This window comes from Gracilinanus agilis, chromosome 6 (assembly GCF_016433145.1).
Source record: "Gracilinanus agilis isolate LMUSP501 chromosome 6, AgileGrace, whole genome shotgun sequence".
In the NCBI taxonomy this organism is placed as follows: Eukaryota; Metazoa; Chordata; class Mammalia; order Didelphimorphia; family Didelphidae; genus Gracilinanus; species Gracilinanus agilis.
This window is the reverse complement of record NC_058135.1, coordinates 211,589,227-211,612,016: the sequence shown is the minus strand read 5'-3', so window position 1 is coordinate 211,612,016 and position 22,790 is coordinate 211,589,227. Positions and strand designations below refer to the sequence as shown.

General features: G+C 37.5%; 1 protein-coding gene across 1 annotated transcript in view; it reads right to left on the bottom strand.

Annotated features, from left to right (window-relative positions):
- STK32B (serine/threonine kinase 32B) overlaps positions 1–22,790 on the bottom strand; it is a 320,859-nt gene that overhangs the window by 280,419 nt on the left and 17,650 nt on the right. Inside the window, exon 2 of the mRNA XM_044680894.1 lies at positions 5,110–5,261. Within this exon, the coding sequence (XP_044536829.1) occupies positions 5,110–5,228 (119 nt within the window). The 5' untranslated portion in view covers positions 5,229–5,261. The remainder of the gene's footprint in view (positions 1–5,109; positions 5,262–22,790) is intronic.

Here is a 22,790-nt window from a genome sequence, read left to right as displayed (position 1 = left end):
AGGGAAGTGAAGTGACTTGCCTAAAGGTCATATAGCAAGTAAAAAGATGAGGACTAGCCTCTTGATTTGCATTGCAGTGCTTATTTCACCACACCACTTGTGTGAGATATGGATTCCTCTGACTGCCTAATGAAGCCCATGGACCCCTTATCGGAATTTTGTATAAAATTAAATACAGAGGATTATAAAGAAATTCAATTATATTGAAATGTAATTATCAAATTAAAAAAAAGTTCATTAACTACAGATTGTGTTACTATTTTATACTCTATGACCTCAGTGTACCAGTAATAAATGAAGGAGTATATCAATAGATAGATATATGGACAGAAAAGTTAATTAATAGATGATAGGACAAAAGATAAATAGGAAAGGAGGGAACAAGTATTTATCACACACCTACTATGTTCCAGGCACTGTTCTGTGTTCTTTACAAATATTATTTATTCTGATGGTCGCAACAACTCTGAAAGTTGGAGAGAAGAGATGTGGGATTATTATTCCCACTTTACAGTTGAGGAAACTGAGATAAGTAGAGGGTAAATGATTTGCCCAGGGTCACACAGCTAGGATGTATCTGAGGCCACATTTGAACTCAGATCTTTCTCACTCTAGGCTCAGCACTCTATCCACTATGCTACCTAGTTTTCTGAAAAAAGTAAATAGTGAGGGGGCAGCTGGGTAGCTCAGTGGATTGAGAGCCAGACCTAGAGACTGGAGGTCCTGGGTTCAAATCCGGCCTCAGACACTTTCCAGTTGTGTGACCCTGGGCAAGTCACTTGACCCCCATTGCCTACCCTTACTATAAGTCAATACACAGAAGTTAAGGGTTTAAAATTAAAAAAAAAAAAAAGTAAATAGTGGACAAGAAATAAACAAACATATGACAAGAAAAATAAGTAGATTAAATAGAAGTACATAAATAGATAAATCCATGAATAAATAGCCACATGTGGGAAAATTGAACAGAAAGGGTTTGGAATGTTGGAGAGAGGATTGATTGACAAGGAAGGCAGTTTTCCTTTCTAATTTACCTTTTTAAGAGAGTTTTCTTACACACAAAGGCAAGTGACAATAAACAAAAAGCATACCATAGTCATAAGATACAGAAGGACTATTTACCATATATTATATCAAGGACAATTTGGGCAGTGAAGTGCAACCTATGAACCCTTTTTAAGAATAATGTATTTGAATGTGGAATATAAAATATATAAGATTACAAGGGAAACTGGTCACCTTGAAATATTGTTGTGGAGGACCTTAAATTAGCATGTCAGATTGAGATCCCTTGTGTTCAAGTCTATAAGGGTCCTGAGTAAGCAGAATTAGTATTTGAATTCAAGTTTTCTTATGCCAAGTCCAACATTTTTTCTACTATGGCACCTTACACATAATTGTTCATTCATTTCAGAAGCATCTGACTCTTCATAACCCCATTCGGAGTCTTCTTGGCAAAGATATTGGAGAAGTTTGCCATCTCCTTCTCCAGATCATTTTACAGATGAGACAAACATGGTGAAGTGTCTTCCTTGAGATTGCACTGCTACTAATTTCTGGGGCCAGATTTGAACTTAGGTCTTCCCATCTTCAGATCTGGAGCTCCATCCACTGTTCCACCTCGCTGCTGCACTGGGCAATAAAAAAGTGGAGGAGCTGCTCTTGCCTTGAATAAGAAGTCTAATTAACCTATAGATTCTGATGAATAAAAAGCCTCCTGGGTAAATGTTAATAGATTTTGAAACTATACTCTAAAGGCAAAAATTTATGATCACTTCTTTATCATTAAATGTCATCTACCTGGGGATACAAAAGCACTTCTTATCTTTCAAGGACTATTGTAGCCACATGGAGATCTTTGATGTTCCTTCTTGTGCCTTTTTCCTGCTGCTCAAATTTTCTCTCTTCTAACTCCCAGCCTAGGTAAATTAGACCACTACTCCTTAAAGGAAGTAAAAATATGGGGCTGCATGACTCAACTTAAGCAATTACTGGCAGAAAAGCTCAAGATACATTAATTACGTCTAGTCAGAATTGTCAAGCAAACAAATAAATTGGACACTGCTGCCTGCTCCAGTGTCACAAGAAAGAAAAATAGCAAGAGAGAGAATTGTCAGGCGTTCCAAGGCTGTGATAACTCATTCTCTCTGTAACGAGATCTACAAATGGTGTCCACTTAATAGAGTGTGATGGTGTTCTTATGAGCAATGGAAAACGTTCCCAGAAAATGGCCCATTTCCCCCCAGCAACTAGTGGGAAGGAAGTAAACTTTGAGAAGAAAGCATCAGGGGAGGCTCAAAATGATGGAGTTCGGGGAAAGATAATAGGGCATGGTGGAAAAAATATGGGATGTAGCACCAAAATTCCAAGTGTTCCCCTGGTTCTTAGACTTTTAGGTGAGTGAAATATAGGTAGATCACTTTGACTCTTATGGTTTCAATTTCTTCATCAGTAAAATAGAAGAAAAATAAAAAAATCGATTCTTATATGTATGACCTTTCTTACTGGCTGTGAGAAAAGTGCTTTTAAAAAGTGAATTATGGGGGTGGCTGAGTGGCTTGGTGGATTGAGAGCCAGGTCTAGAGATGATAGGTCCTAGGTTCAAATCTGGCCTCAGACACTTCCTAGTTGTGTGACTCTGGTCAAGTCACTTGACCCCCATTGCCTAGCCCTTGCCACTCTTCTGCCTTGGAACAAAATAAATAAATGAAAAATAATAAAATGAAAAGTGAATTCTATCATGATGAGCGGGGATTATTATATGATAATGTATGTATAATCTATATCATATTACCTGCCTTCTTGGTGTGAGGAGAGGGGTGGGAGTGGGGGTGTAAAAAGGAATGAGACAGATTTTTGGACATAGATAATGTGAGAATTTTTTTTCTCTTGGATAAGTGTATTTATTATGATTTATTACATGTTGATAAAAAAGTCATAATAACATAACATAATATAATTGAAATGTAATAATGTAATACAAAGGATTGTAATAATATAATACCTTTGTATTATATTATTACATTCCAATTATGTTACATGCAAAAAAAGGTAACCAGAAAAAGTGAAATGTTAATAATAATGACAAATATTTATATAACATTTATATATACATGCCAGGCTCTGTGTTAAGCTCTTTACTATTTTCTTATTTGGGTCTCATAATATCCCTGGGAAGTAGATGCTATTATTACTTCCATTTTATAGATGAGGAAACTGAGGCAAAGTTAAATGACTTGCCAAAAGTCACACAGGTCTTCCTGAGTCCAGGCTCAGCACTGTATCCACTGTCCCACCCACATACCCTAAGAAAAGGATCTCATTCCTTTTCTGGTAAGAATAATAATAGAGACACTGCTTCTGGTTGATAGGATGATAGAATAAGAAATGCTTGGAGCTCACCAAATATCCCCAGAACCTGTAATCAATATATTTGTGTGTCAAAGCCATTGGGAAGAAGAACAAAAAGTAGAAAATAAAATAGTATTTCTGAGGTAGGTGCATCTCATCTTCAAAATATAACAATCTGGGGCAACTAGGTGGCTTAGGTCTATAGACAGGAGGTCCTGGGTTCAAATCTGGATTCAGGCACTTCCTAGTTATGTGACCCTAGGCAAGTCACTTAACTTCAATTACCTAGCCCTTACTTCTCTTTTGCCTTGGAACTTATACTTAATATTGATTCTAAGACAGAAAATAAGAGTTTTTAAAAAATCACAATCCCATTGGAGAACTCTTAGAATGTGATGTCTTTTAGTCACCCCAAATTCTGTGTTTGAATGTGCCTGACAAATGAAAGGCATTGTAACTCCTTATTCAATCAATTATATATAATTTGTACATTTTCCCCATAAATTTTCCAAAACTGTAATATCTATAATATTTTCCCTGGTATACATATACCTTCCTACTGGTACTGTTCAATCCTTCCATGCTGACTATTTCCTTTTCAATATAGTAGAAAGTATATTGGATTTGAAATCCAAAAATCTGGTCTCAAGTCCTCCTTTGTAACTTAGCAGCTAAGTGACCTTGGACAACACATTAACCTTTGGGGGCCTCAAATAACCTCATTTATATGTAGAAAGAGAGTAGGCTAGAGGACTTTTAAGGTATTGTCCAATTCCAAAACATTAAGATCTTGCTTGGGTCCAGGGAGCTGTTCTATCTGAAGGTGAATTGGTAAAATTAAGAGAACAGATGAAATAAGGCATATTTTTCATGTATGACAAAGTGTTTCCCTTCATATTTTTCCCACTTAGTGGTCCAGTGAGTAATCAGGTAAGCAGGACACTACCGAGAGTGGCAAAATTTATTCCTAATAAAATCTTTCCTTGTGCACAGCTTGACTAGTAAAAAAAGGTCAGCTATTTGGGGAGAGGGGAATTACTGCTGATCTGCTCCTCTGATCAGTCTGATTAACGGCCTCGCTAAACTGCCCTTTGATGTCTCTGCTTTTTATTCCCTTAAAGCTTTTCACACTTTCATTAGTTCACAGAAAATTAAGCCTTTTCTGAGGCTATTTTATGACTAATGCATTCACTAGGACAATATTTTTCCAAATTCACCCGATGACAGTCGAACTCTGTCAAATATAATCCAATCCAACAAACTTTTATAAAGTACCTATCAGGGACAAGGCACAATCTTTCCAAGGCAGTGAGGATGTAATCAATCAATCCATCCATCCATCCATTCATCCATCAAGAAATAAATATCCAAAGATAAAGTCTATTCTCAGAGTTTACATTCTGGGGACGTGGTATATATATATTTAAAGACATAAATGAACAGTTGACAGGAAAGCCCTCAAATCAGAGATGGTACATATCCTTTCCCAATGGTGGATAAAGTTTGAAAGATGTCTTCTATATACATTTTTTTCTTGGTAGCAGTTTTGTGAATATTTTTTTAAAAGACAGTGGCTTGAATATTTGAGCATAAACTGTATCTTCTAAATAGTGTAAACTTATTAGCCCAACCAAGGAAAGAAAATGTGTGTCTCTTTATAACATCAAGAATCCTTTCAATGGAGCCCAATTTGAATGTATTCCATGAGGATTTCATAATACAACCATCATCAAAGTTGAATAAACAAGATCGACTCACCACAAATTGACTAAGAAGGGGTGTTCCAAGCCCTGCATGATCTGGAGCTCTCTGAAGACATTCCGAACTTCATCTCGCTCAATACACTTCTGTTTATTCATGTATTTCATGGCGTACATTTTCTTTGTGTCCCTCTTCTGCACAATGCATACCTGAGTGGGGGGCAAGGCACAAAAAAAGAGTTCATTTCTGTGAGGGAATTCACATCTTCTTCACATTTACTCATATGTGCTTCACTAGCCTGAGTCATTGGTCAGTTTTTTCAGTACAATAACCTCACCAAGAGCTCTGAAAGGTAGCTGCTCCTGGTTCTATTACTAATGATAAGAAAAGAGCAAAAACCAAGAAATTAATAGTACATGACCTTCTTGTTATGACAGCCGTAGCCTACTCACAATTGTAATAATTATGTGGTGAGATCTTAAGTGAAGAAACCCAGACAAGATGGGTCACTTCTCAGCCTATGCTTAATTGCGATGGGACTATGGGTATCCTGCTTCACCTCTGTGAGTCTTGGTTTTCTTCTCTATAAAATGAGGATAGGAATGTTTGCACCTCCCCACCTGACAGGATTGTTGTGAAGAAAGCACTTGGTAGACCTTAAAGGGCTTTGTCATTCCCCAGCTGACAAATGGTCAAGGACTATGTACCTTCCATCTTAGAATCAATACACAGGTATTGGTTCCAAGGCAGAAGAGTGGTAAGGTCTAGGAAATGAGGGTAAGTGGTTTGCCCAGTAAGTATCTGAGGTCAGATTTGAACCTAGGACCTCCCATCTCTAGACCCACCTACCAAACTACTGAGCCACCCAAATGCACCCCCAACAGGCAATTCTTTTTTTTTTTTAAATAAAACCCTTACCTTCCACCTCAGAATCAATACTACGTATTGGTTCTGTCGACATGGAATCCAGAAGCCCCAAACTTGTAACCTAGCAAAGTCTGATGAAACCGAAGTTTTAGGACTAGCTTGTAAGTTGGAGACCCCAAAGCTTATATTTGTTTCCCTGCTCCCGTGATAATCTACTCTGGAGGGAATCTCAAACTAGCAGTTTCAGACTGAATAATGGACCCTAAAGCAAATGACAAATCCCTGTCAGGTGGGGCCAAGCCCAAGCCAAGTGACTCATTAGCAGAGTAGGCAGTGCATCAGTCTCATAAGCTGAAGGTCCTGAGTTTAATCCTCAAAAGGAAGGTGTGATATAGTGGGAGAGGCTTTTGGGGACAAGAAGAATCACTTTAGGGTCCATTATTCAGTCTGAAACTGCTAGCTTGAGGTTCCCTTCAGGGTGAATTCTCATGGGAACAGGGAAACAAATACAAGCTTTGGGGTCTCCAACTTACAAGCTAATCCTAAAACTTGGGTTTCATCAGATCTTGCTAGGCTACAAGTTTGGGGCTTCTGGATTCCATGTCGACAATTCTAAGGTAGAAGAGTGGTAAGGGCTACGGAATGAGGATTAAGTGACTTGCCCAGGGTTACACAGCTAAGAAGGGTCTGAGGCCAGAGTTGAATTTAGGACCTTCTGTCTCTGGGACTGGCTCTCAATCCACTGAGCTATCCAGCTGATCCCAAACAGGCAATTTTTTTAAATTAAATCCTTACCTTCCATCTTGGAGTCAATATTGTATATTGACTCCAAAGCAGAAGAGTGGTAAGGGCTAGGCAATGGGGGTTAAGTGACTTGCCCAGGGTCACACAGCTAGGAAGTGTCTGAGGCCAAATTTGAATTTGGGACCTCCTGTCTCTGGGACTGGTTTTCAAACCAGCTGCCCCCAAACAGGCAATTCTAAAAGAAGGAAACCCAAGTTATTAATAGCCATGTGAAAATGTTTCAAATTGTTAATATCTAGAGAAATGCAAATTAAGACAGCTCTAAAGCAGTCCTAAGATGCACTGGATTGGCAATGTTGACATTAAAGGAATATGCCAAATTCTGGGAGAACTCTGAGAAAACAGGAAATATGGGTAAAGCTGTGAATTAGTCTAGTCATACTATAAAACAATTTAGAACTATACTCCCAAAGTTACCAAACATGTATATAGTCTTTTACCCAATTATACTACTCCCAGAACTGTGCCTTAAAGAGATCTAAGAAAGAAGAAAAGCACACATGTGCAAAAAAATTTTTGTAGCATTTATGTTACTTGTGGCAAAGGATCAGAAACTAAGGGGGAAATCCATCAACTGGGAAATACCTAAATAAATTATGGGCTATGAATGTAATGAAATACTATTATACTGATAAAAGGGATGATATCAGAGAAACCTGAGGAGACTCGTAGGAATTAATGGAGAATGAAATGAGAAGAAACAGAGAATCTGTACACTAAGAATATTATAAAGACAAATGGTTTTAAAAGATTGAAGAACTCTGATCAACATAGTAACCAATTATGATTCCAGAGAACTGATGATTAATGATACAACCCACTTTCTAACACAGACTTGTGATAGATTCCAGGAAGAGAGAGAGAGAGAGAGAGAGAAGAGAGAAGAGAGAAAAGAGAAGAGAGAAGAGAGAAGAGAGACAGAAACAGACAGAAGCAGAGAGAGACAGACAGAGACAGAGAGAAGAGAGAAGAGAGACAGAGACAGACAGAAGCAGAGAGAGACAGACAGAGACAGAGACTGACAGAGACAGACAGAGAGAGGCAGAGAGAGACAGACAGAGACAGACAGAGACAGATACCAACAGAGGCAGACAGAGAGAGGCAGAGAGAGACAGAGAGAGACAGACAGAGATAGACAGAGACAGAGACAGACAGAGAGAGGCAGAGAGAGGCAGAGAGAGAGACAGACAGAGAGAGGCAGAGAGAGGCAGAGAGACAGAGACAGAGACAGACAGAGACAGACAGAGGGAGGCAGAGAGACAGAGACAGATGCATGAATTTGTTTTGTTTGATTATGAATATATGTTACAAGGACTTTGTTATTCTTTTTTTCAGTGGATATGATACTACAGAGTTGGAGAACTCTAGATGGCAAAAACTAATGAACTTTAGAGTCACTTCCTTTGCCTGAGGATCAGTTTCTTCATTTTTAAAGTGGAAATAATAAAATTTGCCTGGAGAGTCAGCTTGGGGCAGCTAGGTGGTGCAGTGGATAGAGTGCCAAGAATCAAGAAGTTATAATAACCTGGACAAGTTTGTCTCAGTTTCCTCAATGGTAAAATAAGATGGAGAAGGAAATGGCAAGCTACTCCAATGTCTTTGCCAAGAAAACTCAAATAGGGTACACAAAGAGTCAGATATTACTGAAATGACTCAACAACATAGAGAAAGAGTTTGGTATAGTGGCCAGAGAGCTGACCTCAAAGCCAGGAAGATGTAGATTCAAATCTCACCTTTGGCTCATACTGTTTAAATGTCAAACATATATAAAAGTCACTTACCCTTATTCTATACCCAATTGGCTGAAGGAACCTCCTCATTTGGAAGTTCCCAACACATAAATAAAATTATAAATTGAATCCCTTTTCCTATCCCTAATATCTGCCCCACTAACTTTGGGTTTGCCACAAGGAAAACGTTTTTCCAACATTTCTTTTTTTGGGTCTAGACCAAGCATTTCATGTCTGTGGGGTACAGCAGCTCTCTCTGGGATAGGCAGTTGTCTATGGCTTGGTCTTAAAGAGCTGCCTGGGAGCTATAAGAATCGAGCCCTCTGCCCAGGGCTGCTCAGCCAGGACGTGTCAGAGGCAGGACCATCTCCCAGACTCCAAGACAGTAATCATCAATATTTGTGTGTCAAGTTTAAAAAGTACTTTGCCTGCATTATCTCACTGGAATCTCACAGATGTTTTGTCAGGGAGGCCAGTATTCTACAGGTGGGTACACCAAAGGAAGACAATAAGCAATGGTTTATAAATACATAGTAATGGGGGCAGGTAAGTGACTTAGTAGATTGAGAGTCAGGCCTGGAGATGAGAAGTCCTGGGTTCAAATCTAGACTCAGACATTTCTTAGCTGTTGACCCTGGGCAAATCACTTAACCCCCATCGGCTAGACCTTACTACTACTTTGCCTTGGAAACAATACACAGTGTCAGTTTTAAGACGGAAGGGAAGGGTTTCAAATTAATAAATACATAGAAATTATTAGGTAATAGGTTCAATGAAAAATCAAAGAAGAACTTCAATGGACAGCAACGCACTAAGCTACTCAACTAGAAAACACTCCTCATTCATGTGAGCTCACTACTCCCTCACCAACGTTTATAGAGACCATCTTTCCAATCACCCTCTTCCTCAACCCATTGCCAAATCATGCCAATTAGATATCTCTTGGGTCTGTCTTTTTCTCTCTACTCACTCAGCCACCACCCTAGAAAGATCCTCATTACCTCCTGTTTGTATTTTTGCAGTACCCGCACTCTTAATTTTAGGTCTCTCATCTTGCCACCTATTAATTGTCAAAATAATTCTTCTAAAGCACATGTCACTCTCCCATTAAATGATCTCCTTTTGCTTTAGCAATAAAATACACATTTTTGTTTGCTATTTAAAGCCCTGGCTTCTCAGTGTGCTTCTAGCCTACCTGTCTATGCTTATTATATATTACTCCCATTCACACATTCTGGTTCTAGTCTACCTTTCCTGGATTGTTACATATCTCTCCCGTTTGTACCCTATATTCTAGACAAATCAACACTATGCTGCTCTCTGACTTCAACATTCCATCTTTTACAACCAACGTTTTTGAATAAGCTGCCCTGCTTGTCCGTTTAAGGCATTCCCTCTTCCCTTCTCCCTCTTAGAATCATTTAACTTCTTTAAGACACATCCTAAATGACATCGATAGGAAACCTTTCCTTGAATCCCTAGTTCTTCTGTGGGAAGAGAAACACAGAAGAAAAACAACTGCTTGAACACATGAGCTGATGGGGATGTTATTGGGGATGTAGACACTAAACGATAACTCTGGTCCAACTATCAATAATATATATAGAATTAGGTCTTTATCAATGATACATGTAAAACCCAGTGGAATTGTGCATTGGCTAAGGGGGGTTAGGGAGGTTTGGGGGAGAGGGAAAGAACAAGAAATATGTAACTGTGAGAAAATATTCAAAAGAAAAATTAAAAGAAAAGAAAAATAAAATAAACCCCTAGTTCTTAGTATTCTCCCTTTCATCAAATTAAATCATACATGCTTATCTATTTGACCATCATATCCCCCAGGAAAGTATAAGCTTGTTGAAAGTAGAGACTGATTTTCAACATTGTTTTTTTGCATATTTACATATATAGTGCCTTACAGATTGTTGATGTTGTTGAGTTCTTCCAAACTCTTTGTGACCTCATTTGGGGATTTCTTGGCAAACATACTGGAGTGGTTTGCCATTTCTTTCTCTGGCTCATTTTACAGAAGAGGAAACTGAAGCAAACAGGGTTCAATTACTTGCCCAGGGTCACATAGCTAAGTAGTGTCTGAGGTCTGAGATTTGTACTGAGGAAAATGGGTTTCCCTGACTTCAGCCACCCAGCTGCTACCCATACCTCATAGACAGAATGTGCTTAATATATACCTGTTTAAACTCTTACCTTATCTTATCAGATTGTCCATTATGACAGTAAAGGACAATAATAAATGTTGGGGGGAATATGACAAAATTGGGACACTAATGCATTGCTGGTGGAGTTGCAAATTGATTTGATCATTCTGGAGAGCAATTTGGAATTATGCCCAAAGGGCTATTAAAGAATGCATACCTTTTGATCCAGTAATACCACTACTATGTCTTTATCCCAAAGAGATAAAAAATGAGAAAGAACCTCTTTGTACAAACATATTTATAGCAGCTCTTTCCGTGGTGGCAAAGAATTGGAAATAGAGGGGATGCCCATCAATTGGGGGATAACTGAACAAAGTATGGTATATGATGGTGATGGAATACTTTTGTGCTATAAGGAATGATAAGCAAGATGATTTCCGAAAGAAGAGGAAAGATCTACATGAACTGATGCAGAAAGAAATAAGCAGAAGCAGGTGATCATTATACACAACAACTGCAATATTGTGGAATGATCAAATGTGATAAATGTTGCTATTAGTAACAATACACTGATCCAGGATAATTCTGAGGGACTTAGGAAAAAGAATGCTATCCACCTCTAGAGAAAGAACTATTGGAGTAGAAATGCCAACGAAAACATATGATTTATTACTTGTTTATTTGGGTATATAATTTGGAGTTTTGATCTTATAAGATTACTCCCTTACAAAAATGAATAATATGGAAATATGTTTAGAGTGATAATACATGTATAACCCAGATTGAATTGCTTGCCAACTCCAGGAGGGAGGAGGGAAGTAACGAGACAGACAACATGAATCATATAAATTTGGAAAACTTATGTGGAAATTTGTTATTAAAATAAAATAAAGATTTAAAAAAAATTTTTAAACAAATTAGATCTAAATTACATATGCCTGTTTAATGGGACTCTCTTGAGATGTAGACTCAGAAAAAGAATGTGTCCCTCTGAATTTGTTTGTACACGTGATCATTCTTCCTTTTCTCATTTCTCGTATCCTCCAGGTCCAAATAGACAAGGAATCAGCAAGTGTTTTCCTTACATGCATCCCTAGTATGCCAACATGAGCGGGGAAAAAATTGCTGACCACTAGAGGGAGCAAATCCTAGCGAAGCCTACGTCTCCTGTAGTGGTTATTAATTTCACTCAATACACATTTGTTCCTTTATTAATAAATATCCTAAAGGATCCCTTTCAAGCTTCCTGGGTGAGGAAAAGTGTACACTTGCCTCCCTAGTTCATTTTAAGCATCCGACACTGATGGCCGCCTACAGTCCTGAAGCTGATAGTACCTTGAAGGTATTATGAGAAGAAAAAAAAATAAAATAAAGTCTTGTAGGAATAGACAAAGGCTAATCTCTTCTTGGAAATGCTTTAAAAAGAAAAAAAAAAGCTTTTTGCTGCTTTCCTGGAAAGAAAAGAAATTCAAAAGGCTTTTGTGTTTGTTCTTTTTCCAGGAGGAAATCTAGTTCTCTAAAGAGAAATCCACCACTAAACTTCCCCTTTTAGAAATCTGGAGGACAGGGGGCGATATTTTAGAGGTTGGCACCACTTCACATGCTGGTGACTTTGCAGCAATGCCAGGAAAACGTTACTGTGTCGTCAACATTCACTCCGGCAGAAATCTCAGAGTAGCCCCTGTGTATGAAGAATTCAGCTCACCATGCTAGTAATTAAAATTGCTCATCTATCTCTTCTCGTTTGGGTTTAAAAATAAGATATTCAGCAGACATTACTTCTGCTGGGCTAGAAACAGCCTTTAAGTCTAGGTCAGCTACATCATCGTGAAAAGATTAGACTTTAATTGGATGGTGTCTCGGTATAGCCTGTGGCTTCCAAGTGCTCCACTGATGAGATGAGGAAGGTTATCTGAAAGTCTGGCCCTTTTGCTCCTGAGGAATAAGAAGGAAAATAAGTACCTACCTCATCTCAATGACAATTTGGGGCTGGGATGAGAATTCTCAAAATAAAACATGAATATTATACTTCAAATTACAGACAGTGTATATTTATGCAACCTCTCACCCCCCCCCCAAAAAAAATACTCTAAAAATTTGGGGCTGAGATGAGAATTCTCAAAATTCTCAAAATAAAATAAGAATATTATACTTCAAATTATAGACAGTGTATATTTATACCCCCCCCCAAAAAAAAATACTCTAAAAATTTGACTTTTCCAATGTGAGACACGTTTTTAAAACATAATGGATTTAGTAATGGATAGGGAGCCAGAAAAAGGGATTCCTGTTCCTCCTCTTTGGCTAATAACCTCCATGATTTTGGATTAATCATTTATCTTTTTTGACCTGGAGGTTCCCCATCTATAAAATGGGTACAGTAATATATGCCCAAGTTCCCTCAAAGGTTAGAGAGAAAATCAAATAGAATAAATTTTAGAGGAAGTACAAAACTGCTACCCAGGAAGTTTTATCTCTCAAGCTTCCAAAACTCATGTACGTTCATATCTTTGGGTTCATAGGGTTTTAGAGATTAGCCAGTCCAACTTCATCCTTTTGCAAAGAAGGAAACTCAAGTCCAAAAATATTTAATAATTGACCTGCAGTTTCACAGTACCTAATATGGAATTTGATGTTCAAGACTTGAAAATTTAAGGTTGTGACTGATTTTATTTCCCTTATTAACTTGCTCTGGGATGCCTGCAGCAGTCATTTAAACTGTCTTTTTCTGAGCTCTGAGAAGCAGACAACAGATATATAAATAGGTGTCATATATGTATATATAAGTACAAGTATACAGATATTACTTGTGTATATATATATGTAATTATATACATTTATGTATCAGATGTATAAATGAAATTGGAGTTAATCCATTACAGATTCACCTATTTCAGTCTCCTTTGGGGCTGCTTTTTTTTTTTTTTTGGTCTTTAAATCTTGGAGAGAATGAGATTTCTTCTCACAGTAGCGACCTCCTCTTGTGTTCAGTCCCCTTTGACTCCTACAAAAGCTGATGGGTATTTCCTTAAAACTTTTGGAATTACGGTTAAATATCACCTTCATAAAAGTTGTTTATATAGCAATTACATTAAAATGATAACATATATAGTGTAAATATATTGTGATTCATATATATAATAATCTATTATAGTGATAACAGATATATTCAATGACACTCAGCAGCATGTTCAAAAGTTTTATTGAGATCCCCATCAGTTCTGTAAAATCCTACAGAGTCAAGGTAGGATGAACACAAGAGAAGCCAGCTACTATGAGAAGAAATCTCATTCTCTTCAAAATTAAAAAAAAAAAATTAAGAGCATCCTCTGAGGAAAATATAATATAGTCAACTCCAATCTCATTTGGCTCATCAAATATTATCTTCACATCAATAATAAAATATTTGTTGCTACATATAGCCAAAATTTCTTAGCCTGGTATTCAAGACCCTCTACAATCTACAATAATTTTTATTTTCTGGTCTTATTTTGTCCTAATCCCTTCACATTGTTTATGCACCAACAAAATGTACCTACTTATTTTCCATTGAAGGCATCAAGTGGTTTCCTACTTCATATCTTTGTGAATAACATTACTTATCCCTGGAAAGGACTCTGTACCTTCTCCAAAAATAAGACAAAGGAAAACTACTATTGAAATACTGTTCATCTTTCAAAGCCTAGATCAATTCTACCCTCCTTCATCTCTCAGTTAGAAATGATTTTTCTGTCCTTAGACTTAGATCAATAGGTCATTTGAAATGGAAAGGACCTTAGGGATCAGAGGCTGTTCTAAAGAGAAGAAAGAGACTAGGATTTGGAATTTAAAAAAAAAAAAAAAAGCAATCACAAACATGGCTTCCAAATCTAGTTATGTTACTCACTACTCATGTCACCTTGGGCATATTGCTTCTTTCCTGTGCATTAGTGTCTACATCTGGAAAATCGAGAGGGTGGAACCAGATGTTCTTGAAAGTCTCTTCCAGCTGTCTTTCCTCTTCAAAGATCCAGGAAATATATCAATAAATAGTAATGGAAAACTTCAAGTTGCACAATGGTTTGGGTGTGCTGCTCAGTGCCCTTGCAGGAGAAAGGCTTCAAGATAATTAGGGTTAATTGTACTGAGGACAAAGATGGAAGCCAGCAAACTGCTGAAAATCAAAGTTCAGATCCATCACTTAGGGAAGTGGAGGGATTCATTATGCCCAGCAGCTGTGCCAGCCAATGTCTGATGGGATTATATTCAAATGGGAACAGAGCTGATTATTGTGCCCATTTATCAATGAGTATTTATTGGGATTAATAAAGAATGCCAGATAACATTTTTTACCTCCCTTGCCAGAGGAAATCAGCAATGAATTCCAAATGTGTATAACTAGATAATGAGACACAAATTGAAATTACGAAGCAATATGTTGGCATAGGAACAGGCAGTGGTAATGTGGGTCTTTTTCTTTCTTTTGGAATTATTGAGTTATTACTAGTCCTGAAGACTTTGTCTGGAGTTCTTCTTTGTTTTTCTCATTGTCTCCCTTGAATCATATGTAAATAGATTCATGCTTACTCCTCCCACTCCAGGCCACAGTAAACTCACTGAGGGCAAAATTTTGTGCTTTTCTTTGTTTTAACTCCATTGTTTAGTCCAGTGCCCTACACAGTAAATGCCTAATTAATGTTTGTTGAATATCTTTTACATTCTAGATAAACTATGGATTTATTTACTCTCCCCCTTTCCTACTCTCCTCTCCCATAGGGACATATTGCTCCATAATTTCTTCAAGTGAGAAATACTTAGTCTGCTGATAGATTTTTTTATTAATGCTAAGGTCTTTAAAAGAACAACAAAACCTAGCCTTATTTCATACTAGTTACCTTCAAAAATACTTTGCTTTAGCCAAACTGAACTATTAGCCTTCCCCATCCTGAACACAATGTTCAAGCTCCCTTCTTTGTATTTAGTAAGCCCTTCTTCATGCCTGGACTGAATGCCCGCCTCATCTCTATCCCTCAGCATTTCTGTCTTCCCTCAAGGTTCTTTTCAGTTGTGGCCTCCCCTGGGAAACATCCTTTTTCCCAATTGTTGTTTGTGCTCTCTTCAGCCTTAATCTTCCTTCTTTTTTACATATTCGTGTACATATTATTCCCTCTTCCCCCAGAAGAATTTGTACTCCTTCAGAGGAAGGACAATTTCATTTTTGTCAACATACCCCAATACTTAGGACACTGTTGTCTTCCAAATATTTCCTTTCACTCTGTACCTGTAGTTCTCTCAGTGTAGAGAGTTGCATGGTACCAAACTTTCTCTACTGAGGCAGATCTGCACCTGCTTTGCAATTTAGACTTTTAGAAAGCTGCTTGGTGGGGGCTCTGAGAAATTAAGGCATTTTCTCAGACACATAGCCAACATATGTCAGAAAAAAAGACTCAAATCCAGGACTTTCTGACTTTAAGGTTAGCTAGCACTGTCTCCATTGCACCACGTTGCTTTGGATATAGTAGGCACTTTATAACTATTTGTCTAGTTGAATTGAACCATGGGTTCTTGATTCCAAACCTATCTTGTAACTAACACTAATTTGATACAAGAACAATTGCAGACTGATCAAACTTTTGAAAAGAGAATTATGTTTTAAAGAGATTAGAAATGTCTGAGGTCACCGGCAAATCTTAAAAATATATGACGTACATAATCCTATGGTTGTGTTTCCTCTTTCACATCTGGAAAACTTTTTAAAATTGTCATCAGCTTCTAATATTTTATGATTAAAAATATTTAAATCATTTCTCACCTCTAATTTCTTATGGTATAGGTTATGAGATGGAAGTATACTTCTGATTTTTGACAAAATGCTGACAGTTATCTCAACAATTTCAGTTGACTAACAAATATTTTACCTAGTATTTTGCAATATTTAGTTTACAAAACACAAGTCTCTGGTATGCACATGATTCAAAATATGATATTGTAATCTTTTACACTCATGTATTTTCTGTATTTTACTCAGAATTAGTTAGTTTAAAATTGTTCTGGCTTCTAATACTATACAGGGCATCTAGCACATGAACAGAATGCCTCACACAGAATCTTTCTACATGGATGTCTGAGAAACTTGCTTCCGAGATAGTCCATATCATGTAAGAGAAATGTTTTACAGATATTATAGAGCATGCAGAGACATTCTGTAACTGGTTCAGGTCTCCTGAAAATTTGGTGAATATGAGGTTCATTGACTAGCCTTAGGTGGTTGCTACCACTCTCTCCTCACTTCATTTGGTAATTCCTTCACTCATGGCATGTGGTAAGAGACCATCTACAAAGAGAAAGGCCTTAGTGTCTTCCCTCCATCAAAACCATGTGACCATAAGATATAATAGGTCCCAGTATTTTGTCTCTGCATTTCTTCTTTTTCATTTTAGGTGAAGAGAATGGAGTGTCCAACCTTGTGGGTTTGAAAGGTCAAGAAGTATCCAGACACTCCAACATTCAGGTTTGTAGCCAAAGTACCATTAATGCCATAGAGAAACAAGGAATGATCTTTGAGGGATGTTATGGTTCTAGCTTAGAGGAAACTGAAACTAAGATTCAACAAGGAATCAAGATGCATCTGAATAGGAACTTGGCAAAACCAAGGCATGTAAAAACAGAGCTTGGTTGGAGACTGAGGTGATAGAAGGTATGCCCCTGATGTAGAGAGGGAATGGTTTGTACCTTCTTCTTGCTATATCTTCAAAGTAAAAATCTCTTTGTAAAGGATAATGGATATTAAGTAGATAAATGGAGCCTGGGTATTAAAAATTGCCATCTATCAATGAGGAAAACACCTAGAGTGAGGGGCAGTTCAAGTAAAGAGAGGTAGAGAAGAAACATTTCTAAACTCCTAAATCCCTCAAGATACCCTAGAAGTCTAAATTGGGGTTGGAGGAAGATGGAGCCTTCCTCATCCTAGGAGTGTGTGTCAGAGCATGATCAATAAAGTATAATTTGATATCTCTCATTATAATTCATGTTTCCTCCTATTTTCCTCATGTTTACTAATGGTATTCTTGATCTTTGGTTTGTCCATATGAATTGTTATCACTTTGTCTAATTATATGAACTATACCATTGGAAATTTGATTGATATTACCTTTAATGTATAGATTAATTTAGGTGGTATTTTTGTCTCTGTTCTAATAGCTCAAGCTAATAATTTAATCTCTACAATTATTCACTTCTCATTTTAAAAAATGTACATATATTTTCATGACCATATTCAAGAGGTACTTTGAGTATATTGGTAAATTTATTCTCAAACATCTAAAGCATTATATTAAATGATATTTCCCTTTTGGTAATTTTGGCAGGGATATATGGAAATATTGGCACTTTAGGAGGATTTATTTTAAGTCTTAAAATTTTGTTAAGTCTAACAATTAATTTTTGTGTTAAGTCTCTTGAGTTTTCTAAATAGATCATAAAATCATCTGGAAATGGATATGTTTTAGCTTATTCTTTGGCAGGGCTTATTCCATTAGCTTATTTTTCTTGCCTTATTAATATAACTAACATTTCTGAAAGTATGCCAACTAATAATGGAATTCTTTTTTTTAACCCTTACCTTCCATGTTAGAATCAATAATGTGTATTAGTTCTAAGGCAGAAGAGCATTAAAGGGCAGGCCACAGGGGTTAAGGGCCTTGCCCAGGGTCACACAGCTAGGAAGGATCTGAGGCCAGATTTGAATCCAGGACCTCCTGACTCTAGGCCTGGCTCTCAATCCACTGAGCCACCTAGATGCCCCCTAATAATGGAATTCTAATGAAGAATTGGATACCCTGTTCTCAGTAGAAAAGCTGAGATATCTCTACTACAAAAATAATAGGTTTTATATTTGAATAAGTGATATTTTATCAATTTAAAGGGAAAATCACTCTTTACTTAGTGGTTAGTTAGGTTCTAAGTAGGGATACTAAAAGAAAGAGTTGACTAATGTTAACTCAAAGTAGATAAAGAGAATAAAGAATTCCCTTTCATACTATCAATCAGCAATTTTTAAATTAATCAGTCAAAAACTTTAACATCTCTACTAAACACTAAGTAGGAGAGTTTGCAAGTGGGTGACAATTATAGAGGTCACTGCCCTGCCCCTGGGCAGTGCTAGACAAATTGAAAAACTGCAATTGGTTCCCATAAAGTGGAGGAAGGGACAAGAAGTGATATGGAAAAAGGATTATAAAAGCTGAACTTGAGACCTCACCTCTAATGAAGAGGAAATAAAGGCAATCATTAAAAACTATTTTGCCCAATTATATGGCAATAAATATAGCAATCTAGGGGATATGGATGAATATTTGCAAAAATATAAATTGCCTAGATTAACAGCAGAAGAAATAGAAAACCTAAATAATCCCATATCAGAAAAAGAAATTGAAAAACTGAACTTCCTGTCAAGGGGACCTTGGTCCTTCAACCCTGGCTCTTGGACTGCTTCTTGGAGAACTGTTCCTGGATCTTCTCCTTTGGACTTAGGTGTTGGAGGACTTCTCCTTGGGACTCAGCCTTCAGTCTTCTCCGTTGTAGTTCGTCTTGGGTGAATGAGTAGTTGGCCTTCCTTTCCTGGCTTCTGGAGAGATGGGTTCTGGAGATTCCTGCCTTGGCTTTGGAGGAGGCTGTGTTAATTGAACACTAGCTAAAGATACCACTGGATGTAGGGAAGCCCCTACAGAGCTAAGCCTTACTTCAATGGAGGAGGACTAGTAGGTTTGTTAAAACCTGTCTCTTTAGCTACCTTTTTCCATTTTCACTCTACCTCTTTGTAAATAAAACTACTAAAAGTCATTTTTCACTTAAGTTATAATATCTTTAAATTGGTGACCACAATATTACTATAGAATTCTCATATTAGCATAAAAACCTAAATTTATATTCCTACACTAATATCTCTTAATTTGGGCTCACTTTCTTCTTTTTGTAGTTCTGACCTCATAATTAAGCACTTCACCCCCATGCTCTACTCTTGAATTGCTTATTCCATTAAACTGCTCATGTCTTGCCAGCTGATTGTATGTCAACCCACAAATACATATTCTCTATTCTTACTTGCAGGTTGCTGAACATAGCTTGAGGAAACCACACAACTCTGCCTACTACAAAATTGTTACCTAATCTTAACTGGACTTAAAATGTAGGACAACATGCCCTCAATAATTTTAAAAGTGTAAAGGAGTCCTAAGACCAAAAAAGTTTGAGAACTGCTGCTCTAATCTGTAAGAGAAGACTTTGCTCCTTGAAAAGACCACCTAATCTTTCATTTGTCTCATCTTCCCTCCCCTGGAGAGGCTTCCTCTTTTATCTTCAATCCTTCATTATCTATTAGCTCATTCCATTACTTCTTTCTTGTTGTTCTCATTCAGTTGTGTCTAACTCATGTTTAAACTCAGGAATCTTCCTGATATCAGGCCCATCACTATATCCACTGCATCCCTTAGATGCCCTTCTCTGACACATACAAATGTGCTTCACATTACCCAATTCTTGTTATAAAAAACAACTCACATTACCTTGTCAAGCTACAATACTGTCTCTCTTTTCCCTTTCATAGCCCAACTCCCAGAGAAGTGATGGAAAAATCCTGCTTGTTTTCAAGGTGTGCACTTCCTCAAATTCTACTAATTTCCCCCAAAACAGTAGGTTTTGTAATTAACCACTAGACTGAAAGTGTTCTCTCAAAGGTTAATAATAATATGAAAACCTTTACTCAATCCTCATTCTTCTTAAATTCTGTAGCTTTTACTGTTAGAGAGATCATATCTAGAGGCAGCCAGGTGGCTCAGTGGATAGATTGCCCAGCCTAACATCAGGAAGACTCATCTTCCTGAATTCAAGTTTGACCTCATATACTTACTAGCTCTCTGACTCTGGGCAAGGCATTTAACCCTCACTTTCCTCATCTGTCCAATGAGCTGGAGGAGGAAATGGCAAACCACTCTAGTATCTTTGCCAAGAAAACCTCGAGTGGGGTCATGAAGAGTTGGACATGGCTGAAATGACTAAATAATAACAAAACTATGTCTGCTTCCTTGGCTCTCCAGATATATCTACCTTTTGGCTTCCTCCTCCTTTTCAGCAGACCAATCCTCAGTCTCCTTTGCTGGATTATCATTCAGGTCCCACACTCTAATTATGTATGTCCTTCAAGGCTCTATTGTTATGAATCCTTTTCTTCTCATATTCCCTCTCATAAGTTTCCAGGAATTTGAGTATTATCATCTCTAAGGAGATGACATCCGAATCGGTATACCCAACCCTAATTTCTCTTCTAAACTACCATCCTGAATCAGTTGTTAATTTTCACCTTGATGTCAAATCAACAAACATTTATTAAATGCTTATATGCTATGCACTGTTTTAAACACTGGGAACACACACACACACACACACACACACACACACACACACAAACAGTCTCACCCTCAAAAAGCTCCATTTAAAGGAGACAACACACAAACATCTATGTAGGAACATGATATGCAGTATACAGAATAAACTGGAGAAAATCAAAAAAGGCACTAGCCTTAATAGGGATCAGGAAAGGTTTTGTGAAGAAGGTGAAATTTCAGCTGGGATTTGAAGAAAGTGAGGTAATCCAAGAGAAAAAAGATACAGAGGGAGAGAATCCTAGTCATGGGGAACAGTCAGGGGGAAAAAACAGAATCAAGAGATGGAGTGTCATATGTGAGATATGTCAAAGAGGCCAATGTCACTGGATTTTAGAGCATTTGGTCAGGAGTAAGGTTTTAAAGGAACTGAAAAAGGTAAAGAACAGACAATTTATAAAGGGCTTTAAAAGCTAAAGGGAGGATTTTTATATTTGATCCTATAGACACTGAACAGTAGGGTGGCCTGGTCAAACAGATCAATTTGACAGGTGAAGGATGAATGGGTTGGAATTAGAAGCTTGTGTCAGGGAGCCTACCAAGCTATTGCAATAGTGAGGATGTGCAGCAAGGAGGGAATCTATAAGGGTAGTGACAGCGGCAGAGGAGAGAAGAGAGTATATATGAGCTGTTGTAAAGATAGAACTAATGGAATTTGGCAACAAATTGGATATGGGAGGAGAAGAGTGAGAGAAACTTAGTGATCCAGGATGACACGTATGTTGTGAACCTCACAGAATGGTGAATTATTTGGCAGTCATAGGAAAGTTAGGAATAAGAGAGGGCCTGGAGGGTTGGGGAGAGGATGATTTAATTTAGTTTTAAATATGTTGAGTTTAAGATACCTACAGTCCATCTAGTTCAAGATGTCCAATAGGTATTTGGAGACTTAAGATCGGAGGTTAGGAAAGAGATTAGGGCTGGATAGATAGATTTGAAAATCATCTGTAGAGATGAAATTTGAATTTGTCGGGACTGATAAGATCACCAAGAAAAATTGTATTGATAGAGAAGATAAGAGAATGCGAAACAGAGCCTTAGAGAGGGATGGAGGAAAAACATTATTTCTAGGTGTGTCTTAGATAAAAATCCAGTGGAGACAATTGAAAAGTGCTCAAATAAGTGAAAGAACCAGACCAACATCATGTAAACTTAGAGAAGAGAGAGTATCAAGGAGAAGATGAGTAATAATATCAGCGGCTACGGAGAGGTCATGAGGACCGAGAAAAGCCAATTAAGAGATCATTGGTAACTTTGGAAAGAACATTTTGGTGGAAGCCAGAACTCTAAGAGTTAAGGAGGGAAAATTAAAAGAGAGAGAAAGAAGGAAGGAAGGGAATTCACTGATTTTATTTTTTTAAACTCTTACCCTCTGTCTCAGAATCAATATTTAGTATTGGTTCCAAAGCAGAAGAACAGTAAGTACTAGGTAACTAGGGCTAAGTAACTTGCCCAAGTTCACCTGGCTATAAAGTATCTCAAGCCCAGATTTAAATCAGTTTCCCAGGCATCAATTTATCTGGTCTCTTCAAGGACATCCATGACATGGAGGACTGATATAGGATTTTTGAGGATGAGGGAAATATGGGTGTTTGAAAACAGTAAAGAAGCAGCCAGTAGACAGGGAAGGATTAAAGATTAATGAAGAGGACAGGTAGGCAATTCATTGGGATAAAGTGCCAGATCCAGAGATGGGAAGCCTTCAGGTTAAATTTGGCCTCAGACACTTCCCAGCTGCGTGTCCCTGGGCAAGTCACTTAAACCTA